Source organism: Marmota marmota, unplaced genomic scaffold, assembly GCF_001458135.2.
Source record: "Marmota marmota marmota unplaced genomic scaffold, marMar, whole genome shotgun sequence".
In the NCBI taxonomy this organism is placed as follows: domain Eukaryota; kingdom Metazoa; phylum Chordata; class Mammalia; order Rodentia; family Sciuridae; genus Marmota; species Marmota marmota.
This window is the reverse complement of record NW_025999905.1, coordinates 5250928-5263953: the sequence shown is the minus strand read 5'-3', so window position 1 is coordinate 5263953 and position 13026 is coordinate 5250928. Positions and strand designations below refer to the sequence as shown.

At 35.9% G+C, this 13026-nt stretch overlaps 1 protein-coding gene across 2 annotated transcripts in view; it reads right to left on the bottom strand.

The window, feature by feature from the left end:
- Positions 1–7477: 7477 nt before the first annotated feature.
- Positions 7478–13026, bottom strand: part of Ifrd1 (interferon related developmental regulator 1) — a 49067-nt gene continuing 43518 nt past the window's right edge. For both annotated transcript variants that reach the window (XM_048799625.1, XM_015498108.2), the window contains exons 10-12: positions 11689–11817; positions 11222–11317; positions 7478–9024 (exon numbers count right to left, since the gene is read on the bottom strand). In XM_048799625.1, the coding sequence (XP_048655582.1) occupies positions 8935–9024; positions 11222–11317; positions 11689–11817 (315 nt within the window). In that variant the 3' untranslated portion in view covers positions 7478–8934. The remainder of the gene's footprint in view (positions 9025–11221; positions 11318–11688; positions 11818–13026) is intronic.

Here is a 13026-nt window from a genome sequence, read left to right as displayed (position 1 = left end):
GGAAAAAAAAACGTGACATTAAAAACAAGGGGCTGGGCTGTGGAACTCCACAAGAACCAGAGGCATCAGGAAACTAGACAGGCAAAGACCCACCCACAAATGCTGTTTTCAAGTAAGGGTCTGGCTTTGCTTATCCAGAGGAAAATATCCCTTTTGATGGACAACTTTCTAATTCTTTTTGCTTTCTTGCCAGGAAGCTCATGATCAAATGTGTGTACCAGTTTCTAAAATTATACAACTATTTATGCCCTGCTTATCTGCCTATACTCTTTTCTCTTCCTTAGATTGCTCAGTTCTACCTATTTCCCCCTGGATCTTGTTTTTTTATTTTGTAATTGATTCAAAATTTTTCCTCTTTTATGACACTATTCATGCTCCAGTGAGATGCCTTAAATCCTTTGTGCAGGAAGACTAGCTAATAAATATAAAGAATGGCTGTGGCCAAAATCATTCTGAAAGAAGAAAACATTACTGTGAGACCTTTCTAGTTGCAGGAGGCTTTAATACAACATTGTTACTTTATATTCCCCCTCAATATGGCATGAGTCCTGACCCTCAAATCTATCCTTTAGCCACTAGCTGACTGTGGGTTTCTAGGACACAATCTTAGTAAACTTAGATGATGTAGAGAGAACGCTGCTAGATTCTAGTTCAATGACTTGAAAAGCTTTCTCTTCTTTCATGGTAATATAGGTTTTTTTGGTCTGGGAAGGATTTTGGACCTGCTTTAAGTCCAGCCCTTATCCTTTCCACAAATGAGGACATTGGAGCTCAGCCAGGTAAATGCCCCAAATCATGTATTTAGCTAATAGCAGAACTAGAATCAGACTGCTGTTCAAAATCACTGGGTCTTCCCTCCTGCTAACTTTCTATTCAACACCCTCCCTAATCCTTTTTCAAGCTGCCTTTGGTGATGCATACACGCCTATGATCCAAATGACTCAGGAGGCGGAAGCAGGAGAATTGCAAGTTTCAGGCCAGCCTCAGCAACTCAATGAGAACCTGTCTCAAAATAAAAAATGAAAAGGGCTGGGGATGTGGCTCAGTGGTAGAGCAACTGGGTTCAATCCCCAGTACTCTAAAAAACAACAACAAAAAAAGACTCAGCACAAACCATCTCCTATGAGAGAACTGAACTTTTTGTGTGCCCTGACTGGCTGCTGAGCATTCTTATTCTATCAGAACATCTACAACACCTCATTGCATTTGTTGGCTGACATCTTTGATTTCCCCAACAGACTGAAAATTCCTTAGGGTAGGGAACAATCCTATTCAGTGCCACATTTATAAGCCCTTGACTTCTGTTAGTTAAGCTGGAATACCTAAAATATTTATTTAGGGTGTAACCTATCTGAAAAGACTTTTGAGGCAGTTAGTAAGTAAGTACACTAACAGAATTAAGGCTAAGAGAAAAAATGCTCATGTGATATCTATTTAGACTCCAGTAAGGTCAGTGCAATAACTATTGTGGCTGCCTATAGGTGGCAGCACACTGTTTACTTCCTGATAATATTTAATTTTTTTTCCCTTTATTACCCAGCTACAGAATGAAAATTATAATTAGAGTTAGGAGAAAACCAAATCCAGTGGGAGGGGCAGTATAAATCTTTAGAATATCTGGAAAAAATTGTCAGCCATTTACTAAACACCTTAAATTACACTATAAAATATTAAAACCCAGCCATTCCCCAGTAATACCTACAACCTATCTGTACTTGTGGAAAATACGCTCTCAGGACCCTAGATAAGAAATCCAGTAAGCTGAAAAAGTCATGGACTAATCTTTAACATTTTTTCCTTAAGATTTTTCAGAGTTAAAACTAAGAAGTGTTTTCATTCCTGAAAATTTAATTAACAAGAACACATAATTTCTTGGGGCTGGCCTGGAGCTCAATGGTGGAGCGCCAGCCCCAAACGTGTAAGACACTGGGTTCTATCCTCAGCACCACATAAAAAATAAAAAATAAACATATTGTGGCCATCTACAACCAAAAAAATTTTTTAAAGAACACATAATTTCTTGAATATTTTAAACAAAATGCTACTGAACCACATTAGATACCGAATTCCAAATACATTTCTGTAACATTCCTAAGGGAAAGACATGACATGATAATCAAATGAAAAAAAAAACACAAAAACAAAAACCCAACAGCAGCAGCAGCAGCAGCAAATAGAGTAAAAGGACGTTAAAGATAAATTTTAACTTTGCAGTAAAATCAAGGATAAAAAGTATTAACTGCAAGGTCACAGATTTTCTAAACCCTCCTAAACGTGTTTAATATCTTATCATCTCTATTATTTATTATCCTAAATACTAATATTTGACCAGGAAAAATGTTTGTGTCATGTCATAGGATCATCACTCCAAACAAACATAGCTTCTATTTTAGGCTTGGTGACTGATGCATGCTTCTTTGGATCTCTGACTTAATATCCTTGAGCCTTAGCTTTCCCTTCAGGAATGTGACTGCTCTTGCTTAAATCAAATACAGAAGCATAATCCGTGTTGTACAAAGCAGAGGATTAGCTAGGAAATCAGAGCTAAAAAACTGACTCATGAGGAACGGTCCAGCTAATGAAATCTCCAAATTACTGACCTTGCCACCTAGTTAGAAGGTGATTCCAAAACATCTACAACAGCCTATGCTAAGTAGTGCTCTGAAAGAAAATTTCTTCAGAGTGAAGACACAATGCAAGTAGATGCTATTTCAATATATTTTTTAATGAAAAACAACAACATGCAAATAGAAACAAAGAACTGGCAGAGAACCCCAAGTTGGGTGTGGCCTGTGGCCACCAGGAGCCTGCAAATGGCTTGCAAATGATTCAGTTAGTAAATGGATATGAGATCACATGGCTTGAAAAGCAGGAATCACAGCTGTTTGACACCCAGTGGTTTCTATCTTTGGCATCTCCAAATGAGGGCATCTGGGAACAACCAACGCTGGAGAACCAGTGTGGCCAGCAATTCTGATCATACTAACTCAATCCTCCTTCCGGACTCCAGGGTGCAAATTTGCTTATTCACCAAGATTGACCAAAGTGGCATCCTTTTAAAAGAACACTGATACCTTTGACTGAAACATGTAAGTAATTTGTTTCTTCTAGTTTAGATCATTGCTAACGGCCGAGTTTGGGGAAATGTAAGAATTTTTTCACTACCTACAAATAAATATCCTCCAAATAAAGATAGCTGTCTATGAAAAACTGCTTTGTGCTTTATTTTTTCCCTGCAGGTGCTTGGTATCAAACCACAAAAATAACTCACACTGATATTGCTTGCCAGAAAATCAGAATTGTTACAACAGGACTTAATTCAAAGCTAATAAGCAGCTTTGAATCATGGTAATTTGTTCTTTAATTCCATTTCAGTCAATGCCTCTTCAGATTCAGGAAGTAATTTTTAAAATCCAGTTTAAATCATTTCTATTGAAAGTTAAAAGCACAGGGCACATGCAACAAAAATTTCCCAAACTCAAGAATCATAATTTAGTCTCAGAGTAATAGCATGCAAAATTACTTACAAAAATCTGAGCTTTGCTTGGTTACCAGGAAAAAACAACTAATTACTCAGGAGCAACCACAACACAAAATGTTTTACAAATTCTGTAGGTCTTTCTTTGCCTTCCTGCGGAGCCCAACTGTTTCCGTGAGGCCCATAAACTCTAGCACAAAACTGGTGATATGTTTAGTGTTTATTTATCCAAGCAATGTAAGATTCCAAATACTAACTTTCCCCATAATATCTAAGGTTTTCAATTAATATATAACTGAAACTATGCTCTAAATCAACAACAAAACACCACTCCCCAATTGAGTTGGTGATTGGTGAGATTCTTGTTAGACTGAAATTAATGTCCTTATTTGGCTGATGCAACTGTAAGCTGATACCACATTTCCAGCACTTCTGTCATGGCTACTCCTGTATATAAATATCTTGCAGCAGGCAGGAGCTGCTACTGTGATGACTAACTTGCAACCATTCCTGACCAAACAGAGAACTGCAATAAGTAGGGAGAGAGTATTACTGTGTCATCCTAACTAGGATGATGGCAGGAATGTTAAGTCAGCTTTCTATTACTACAACAAAATACCTGAGATAAAGAAACTTTTAAAGAGGAAAGGTTTATTTTGGCTGGGTTTTAGAGATTTCAGTCCATGGTCACTTGGCCCCACTGCCTTCAGAACTGTGGCAAGGAAGAACATTGTGGTAAAGATCACATGGCAGAGGAAGCTGCTCGCCTATTGGAGGCCAGGAAGTTAAGGAGACAAGAAGGCGCCAGGATACCAATATCCCCTTCCAGTGCACACCCCGAACAACCCAACTTCCTTCTACCACCTCTCAATCCTACCATAAGCTGGAGATCAAGCCTTTAACACATGGGCTGATGGGAGACACTCAAGATCCAAACTATAGCAGCAGATGACACTAGGACTTCTAAGTAGCTACAAAATTGAGTGGAAAGACTACATTGCAATAGACCCACTGCAGGTGAAGGAAATGTCTCAACCTCATCTCCTTTTCAAAGGCTTTCTTCTGAGTTTTGTATATTCTCCTTTCTCAAGAATGTCAGTCTTTCACTTGTATGGTGACTTCACAAGCATGCCAAGGAGCTTTTGCCCTTTGGCATACATAAAAGATATTACAGTAAGGTTTGCGGGCACAGGTATGAACTATTCCAGTCTATTAAAGGTTTCACTGTAAACAGATCTGTAGTCCTTTATAGTCCTACTTGCCAACTAGACGGACATATCTTTGGAACTTTTTGCACATCATTTAGAAAATGTGTGCTCTCCAAAGCTCCCTTTACACCTAATTTCCATAGGGACCTCATTCTGCTGTCTGGGAAAGATCATTTTCTCAGGCCTCATCTCTACCCAAGAACAAACTTATTGACGAAGAGTATGGAATTAGTAACAGTTTTCTCCAAAATCCAATTACACATTTAAAAACTGATAAATTTCTCTAATAAAAATGCTATTATTTTGCCATGCCTAGATTTATAAAGCCTACCAACTACTAATGTCATAAATCACCTATCTTTTGAAGAAACAGAAGTATCTGCCTTGTTTTTCCTCTCTTATAACCTTATAATCTCAAGTATTAGTCCCTGTCAGAAACAAGGAATATGGATATTAAAAACCTTTTTTTTTTTTTTTTTTTGGTACTGGAGAATGAATTCAGACTTGCATATGCTAGGCAAGGCCTCTACCACTGAACCAAGCCTTTTTTAAAATTTTTGAGATAGGGTTTTCAAACTAAGTTGCCCAGACTGACCCCTCACACTTTAGATCCTCCTGCCTCAGCTTCCTGAGTAGCTGGGATTATAGGTGTGCACCACTGCACCCAATTCAAGACTAAGAAATTTAAGTCAAATGATATATACATTGTTAAATGGCAGAGATAAAATATGAATCCAAACATCACATTAATGTCTGAATTCAACTGTACATCAATGAGGGTGAGGAGACTGACTTTAGACTAGATTACCAGAAACCAATTGAGGAACAAAGCAAGACATGCTATATCTTAAGAATCTGTTATGTACCTGAATAATTCTCATATGTCATTTAATCTGGGGATATTTTTCAAGTACTTCTTGCTTACTCTTTCAAATACTATTCTCAGGGTATCTAGATTAAATTCCCAGGAAATTAAGTAAATGCCATCAGACTTGAGTCATAGATGTTGATTCAAAATTAATTCTTGAGCCTCAAAATAGGGCAGGAACCATATCAAATTCCTTTCAAACCAGCAAGATTAACCAAATCTCAAGCAATGAATGACTGGCATATCACAACAGCATTTTATTACTTTCAAGAAATTTATGCATTCTATAAGAGTTCCCAGTAATCCTTGCCTTGCAAATTACCCATCAGATTCATTAAAAAGTCCACCCATCTATGTAAATTCAACATTTCAGGCTAACTCATCTTTCTTCCTCCCAAAGCCCCAGAAGTAAGGCAGAATATTAAGAAAAATAACACAACCACAAATGGAAAATAGGAGGCAACAATACTGAAGGGATTCAACAAATGTTCTGAACATAAAAAGAAGAGTGGAACCTGACTTAGAACTATCATTGATTAGTGAGCTGAATGACCCTCAGAATTCAGGCAGGCTTATAACCTGGAGGCAAGAATGCAGCATGGTGCTAAATTCCAGCAAGTAATGATAACCAAAATAAAATATAAGAAGATTGGAAAATTGTGGTTAATGAAATGTTCCAAAAAAAAAAAAATCAGAAAAAGATTAAGAGTCATCTCAGGAGCTCATGGAACACAGAAAATAGGAAGGGAAGGGAGAGAGGAAAAATAATTATCTTCCAGATTGTCAAGCCCACCAAAGCACTTTTTAGAACCCCACAAAGCAATTTTAAAAGCAAAAGACAAAACAAAAATCACGGCAAATCTGAAAATTTTGCTAACTAGAAAACAATCCTTTTAAAATTCTTGAGTACAATTATTTGTCAATTAATCTTTTTTAAATTCTGAACTTGATTTTTGATGTATAATTTCATACACTGAGCATATTATTTCATAAACATTAAGCCACAAAATAATTAATCCCATATGTATTCCTTTCCAAGACACTCATTAAGGAAGTACTCTACAAGTTAACTAAAATGAAGACATGAAGTCCAGAAAATATGGGATCCAACTTGAGAAAAACAAATCCCCAGGATAGTGAAGTTTCAGGAAAACAATTATGCATTAAGATGAAAGAAAATAAGTCTCCACTGAATCAAGTAAAAAATGAAGGACTTTAACAAATTTATTTAGATCTGGAAAGAACTGATGATGTACATAAAGTAAAATAACAGTATTAATCCAGGACACAATGGTGTATTAGAATGAAAATGTAAGCACAGTAAATTAGTTCATATAATCACAGTAATGCAAACAGTGACATTTAAGAGTAAGAAGACAAAAGAATTATCTTCCCTGTCACAATAGGAAGTTGACAAATGTCTAAAATAATAGTTATAGAAGCATGTTACTTAGAAACATGAAACCAAAGTGCTAAAAAATTAAAAAAATAAAAAACACACAAAAAACCCTGAAAGCTAAACTGCTAAATCTCTTCTGGGATGAGAAAAGATGGAATGGGGCGTGGAGTGAGGCTGGGAGAGAGTGTCCTAATAAGCCTTTAGGTATTATCAAACTATGTGTGTAAATAAAAATCCAATAATATTTAAAAATATTATATAAACATGAAACTGAAAATGTAGGGGAAAAACCCTATTATTTGAAGTCTCTTCCATGATTCTAGCCTACTTGGAATATAAAGAAGTAACAATAAACAGACCTAAGTTTTAGATTCCAATCTGCTTCCTACTGTGCTGTATCAGAGGGATGGAATTCCATAAGTGACACCATAGCCAGCCAATGATTTTCAATTAGTAGGTACATCACACCTTCCAGGAGTTGTTGGGTGCCGCAGTCTGGCTGGGCACAATTCAGGAGCCACTTGTCAAAAGAAACGAACTTTATTTTTAGAACACACACACCACACCACATAGCTCCTCAAGAAAAACCCTAAGAGCCCAACTGCCGGCCACCACCCGCTTCCCACAAGCCACTCAACCTCCCCCACTCCTCCTGCTCTTGAGGCTGATTGGCTGGGTCATGTGGGTGGAGCCAAAAAAGTCCCCCAATGAGCAGCTCCATGGTCTGAAAGGGCAGGGAAACAGCCCAATGAGCATCACCGAAGAGGAGCCAATCAGCTAGATGTCCCTCGGCCGCTGTGAGCCAATCATCAGCTGGCAGCTGGAAGTTTGCTGGGGCCCCTTCGGCTGTGGCTCTCAACAGTTGGGGATGTGGGAGGGAAAAACACTATTTTGGAAAAAAAATCTGAAGTGATTTTGACATTTCTTTCTACAATGTACACAATTCCCATCCCTCACTGTTTCTACAGCAAGAAAATCAAAGGAACAGGTATATGGATTCTAAACTGCATCTGTTGCTTAAACTATATGATTTTAACAATTTTAATGCATTGTCAATAGTATTCAAGTTTTCATAAAATAAAACATCTCATCATAACGACAACCTAGTAATAATATTCTCAGTAGTTTTAATCCCAATTATACAATGCTGCAGGTTTTTTACATAGTAATATTTTCAAATACAGAAATAAAATTTTGTCTCACTCCCTTCCTACCTGGCTTGAGTAACTTGAACTCTGTGCCCCAAAGCTGTAAGTAATGTTTCTGTTAGTAAAAAAGAAGCGCTTTCAGTGAGCAAACATCTTTATTTATTTCAAAATAAAAATAACAAGGTTTCATACAGCAAAATAGTGTTACTGCTCTCAGAGGTTATTTCTGACATAGGCTAATTAATACACCATGAATCCCAAACAGCTGAAATGAATGGCCTGTAAGTGCAGCATTTGTAAAGTCTCATGGTATAATACCTTTAGTTGATCCCAGTGACAAAATGAAAATTAAAAAGCTACAATTCATTTAAAATTCAAACCACAGCAGCTTTTCCAGAGGAACTAGCTCCCAAAAATTGTATCAGAAACTTATATTTAAGAGATTAAGTTAAGAACTTGTAGGTACACACCATTATAATCAGTCAGTATTTTTGACAACAGTATAAGACATTAAATCTTGTCTAACTTTTTGTATCTTGAAATGAAGTGAAATACCATCCTTTTGCTCTTTTCATGAATAGAATGTGACCAAACATTATGAACACTTTATTCATGTTTACTGATGATATTTACAGAGAATATTCAATAATCAGAAATCATCATTTACAATACTATACATTAAATTATGAGGAATATAACCCACCCTTACTATAAAAATTATCTAAGTTGACCCAAGATAAAAATGGTCTCTAAAGTTCATGTACATTAGAAATAGCTAAAAATTAAAAAAAAAAAAAGAAAAAATTAGAAAATATTTGGCAAGCGCTAGAAATCTAGAAGAATTCTCCAACATCTGTTCTCTTATCTCGACATTTGCTTCGTGCTTTTGTTCGAGCTTTGAAAGCTGCAGAATTGTATAAATGCTGAAATGAAGAACAGGAAAATACATGTGAATCAATAAAACTTAATAAAATATTCTTAAAGATGGGGGGAAAGGGCAAATCATAAAGGAAAGAAATGAACTAATCTGACCCTATTAATATTTTAAATGTTTACAAACAAGAAGAGTAAATGAGAAAATTAACAATTCATGGCTACTCCATATTTAGAAAATTATTAACCAACTTTGTAAACTACCAAGTAAATTCCAATCAAAAAAGAAAACAATGGCATCAATTAGTCTGATCAAGAAAAAGATGAATCATGTCTAATGTGAAGAAGTCCTACCCACTTGTCAATTAATAAGGAAAGAAAGTGTCATTTTAATACCTATTAAATTAACAAATTTTTAAAATTATAAAACCCAAAGCTGTCAAATCTGTGTGGTGTAGCTGCATGCCTTCATTCACTACTGAAGAAATTTAAAATGACAGGATATCTTTGGAAAATAATTTGGCAAAACACATCAAAAAGTCACAATCTGACCTTATTTCCATGTAGGAAATTTCCTTGAAGAAATTAATTATTTATTTTAAAGTATGTGTAATGTTTAATATTTACTAGAAAGTTTTAAACTATCCAATAATCACATCTCAATTAAATATAAAAGTTCAATAAAATATTGAACGCTTCACGTACCCACTAAGATAAACAGATTAAATATAAAAGTTCAATAAAAATATCGAAGATGTACCCAACTAAGATGGCTATAATAAAAATTTTAAACAAACAATAACAAGTGTTGATGAGGAATGGAGAAAATGGAATATTTAAACTCTACTGGCACAAATGTAAAACATGATGCGGCAACTACAGAAAATAGTCTAGTGGTTTCTGAAACAATTCAATATACAATGACCATATGACCCAGCAATTCCACTCTTATTTATATAACCCTCCAACATCAAAAAGAAAACAAAAAGCTCTATGTGAATATTTATAACGGCTCTATTCACAAAGGCTGAAAGGGGTTAAAAACCTAAATAAACTGATAAATGGAAAAGCAAACCAAGGCATATCCATACAATAGAATATTATTAAACCAAAAAAAGGGAGTGAAATTTTTTTTGGTACTAGCATTGAACCCAGGGGTGCTTAACTACTGAGCCACATCCCCAAGACTTTTTTACATTTCATTTAGAGGCAGGGTCTTGCTAAGTGTCTTAGGGCCTCACTAAATTGCTGAGGGTGGCTTTGAACTGATGATCCTCCTGCCTCAGCCTCCCAAGCTATTGAGATTATAGGTGTGCCACCACCACGCCAGGCATAAAACTCTGATACATGCCACAATATGGATGAACTTTGAAAACATTATGTCAAGTGAAAACAGTCAGACACAAAAGATCATGTTGTACCTTCCATGAATATGAAAAATCCAGATCAGGTAATTGCAGAGACAGGACAGATTAGAGCTTGCCAGTGTCTAAGGGAAAAGCCAGATATGGAATGGCTGGCTGCCTACAGGTAAAAGGTTTTCTTTTGAGGTCATGGAAATGTTTAAATGTGACTGAATTGCACACTTAAAACAATCTACATTGATTTAAACAAACAAACAAACAACAACAGCAACAAAAAGAACAAATACAATTAAAAGATTTTTGAAATGTTAAAAGTGAGTGAGTGGGAGGTGTGGTGGGGATGCCTATAAACCCGGCAACTCGGGAGGCTGAAGCAAGAGGATCCAAAGTTCCAGGACAGCATCAGCACCTTCGCAGGGCCTATGCAACTTAGTGAGACCCTGTCTCAAAATAAAAAATAAAAACGGCTGAGGATGTAGCTCAATGGTAAACTGTCCCTGTGTTTAAAAAAAAAAGAAAAAAAGTGAAAATAACATGAGTCACTATTTGATGGTACAAACTCCCAAGCAGTTTTCCTCTTTTGTAAAATGAATCTAGTACCAAGTAAGCTATTACTTTATACAAAGGAAATATGTGTAAATACTCATTTCTATGTTATGGTAGTAGGATTATGGGTAAAAAAATTTTATTCAAAACCCCCTACACTCTAAATGCAATAAAGCTTCCACACTTTTAGTACAGTTATTATGTGTAGAACATTATGAAAAACTAAAATTTCCATTTAGCAGTAGACACAGTTCTCCTGTCATCAGGCAGAATCAAATCTTTAGATTCAGTTTTCTTTGGTGTATTTAATTCTATTAAAAACAAAAACAAAACATACCCTTTCAAAACGAGAAATCTTCATTGTTTTAAGTGTTGCAGCATCAAGCAGCACTGGGGGTCCAAGTTCAAATACATTGCGAAGGAATTCATTTGACTTGTATAAGAAAAAGAGATAAGGCTCAATATTAAATATCACAACTCTTTCACTACTAAACAAATCTGATTAATAGAAGTTATGTGGGACCTATACTTTTTTTGTTTCTCAATAAAAAGGTAAATTATTTTCCAATGCCTTGAATCCAAGAGATCTAAGTGAAGCTATTTGCTTTCATAAAAAGTTATCAATAACATTCCGGACTTATACAAAAATTGTTTCAGATGTATTCCATTTTACTTTCAAAAGTAAATTTACATTTTTCTAACACGTGAAAGCTTTCTGGATACTCAATTAACTTCAAAGTGATCTACATTCAAAGCAGCTCCCTAATTTATAAGTAAATATGTAGAAAGGTATCACTCACTCACCTGCAAGTGGTATTGCATTCCTGATCCAAGAACCTCCTTAAAGGTGTCATAGGTGTGTTTCTTGACCCAGCTATCAATATACATGCGTTCAGGACCAAATTTAACAGTTTCTGTTGGAAAATCCCGTTCCTAGCCAAAAGAAGAGGCAAATCATCACCAGCACTAAAAATGGCCCAAAGACATTATATAAACACAATTTCTAAACAGACAAGATACATGCTGAGATACTTGAGCAATATTTTAAACTGATACGTCCATATCTGAGATGTGGACAGACAAGAATTACTATCCTGGGTTAGGGTACAGAATTTGTCTAACTATATAGATTTAAAGATACAACTGAGTTAGAATAAATATGAATGACAAAACTGTACTGTGGAGAACACTTAAAATAATTTTGAAAGCACTCAATAAACTAGGAAAAAAGCCCTAGACAACTCAGTAAGACCATGTCTCTAAATAAAATATAAAAAAGGGCTGGGGATGTGGCTAAGTGGTTAAGTGCCCTTGGGTTCAATTCCTGGTACTGAAAAAGAAAAAAAAAAAAAAAAAGAAACTAGAAAAGAGATCAAATGTTTGTAATGGGTCCAAGAGAAGGGAAGAAGGCTGTTGAGTAATCTGAAAGACAAAAATGGCACAAGGCAAGTGGTGAACTGATGAGCAGAGGGATCTAGGGAAAGAAGTAAAGATTAGGGTGGAAAGACCAAGCAAAAGGAGATCCAACAACCAGGAGGCTCCAATAGGTCTCAAACTAAGTTTATTAAGAAAACCAAAGGTAGCACCTGAGTGAGGTTAAGATTTCAGAAATGGAACTATTTTGCCAGGAGACCATTTCTGAGAGCCATGATGATATGGACCAAGAGAAATGGAAACAAAGTCAATGGAACAAATATAAGATAGGGCTTTCCTGATGGATAATGTCACCCAGAAAGGCAACAGAACTTGGTAGAAGAAAACTGGCTACTTAATTTTTTAAAGAACTGTGAATATTTAAGAATAACCAGAAATAGATCATCTGACTATCACAGGGAAAGGAAAAAGAAGGTGATGAAACTTGAGATCAACTACCCACCCTACAGCTACCCAGGCCCTCCCTCCTCTCTCAGTAGACACAGAATACAATGTAGTAGAAAATAATGTGACTACTACACATGGACATACCATTCACTACCTTGCAATTTCTGATTTAACCTCCTCGAGTCTGCTCCTTTGCCCGCAAAAAGAGGCTACCTATACCTATACCATGTGAGAGTTACTAGAGGGACAAGAGAAAACATGTCTGTAAGGCACATACAAGACTCTGGTTTAGCAATAACTGAAAAAAAAAAAAAAAAAGAA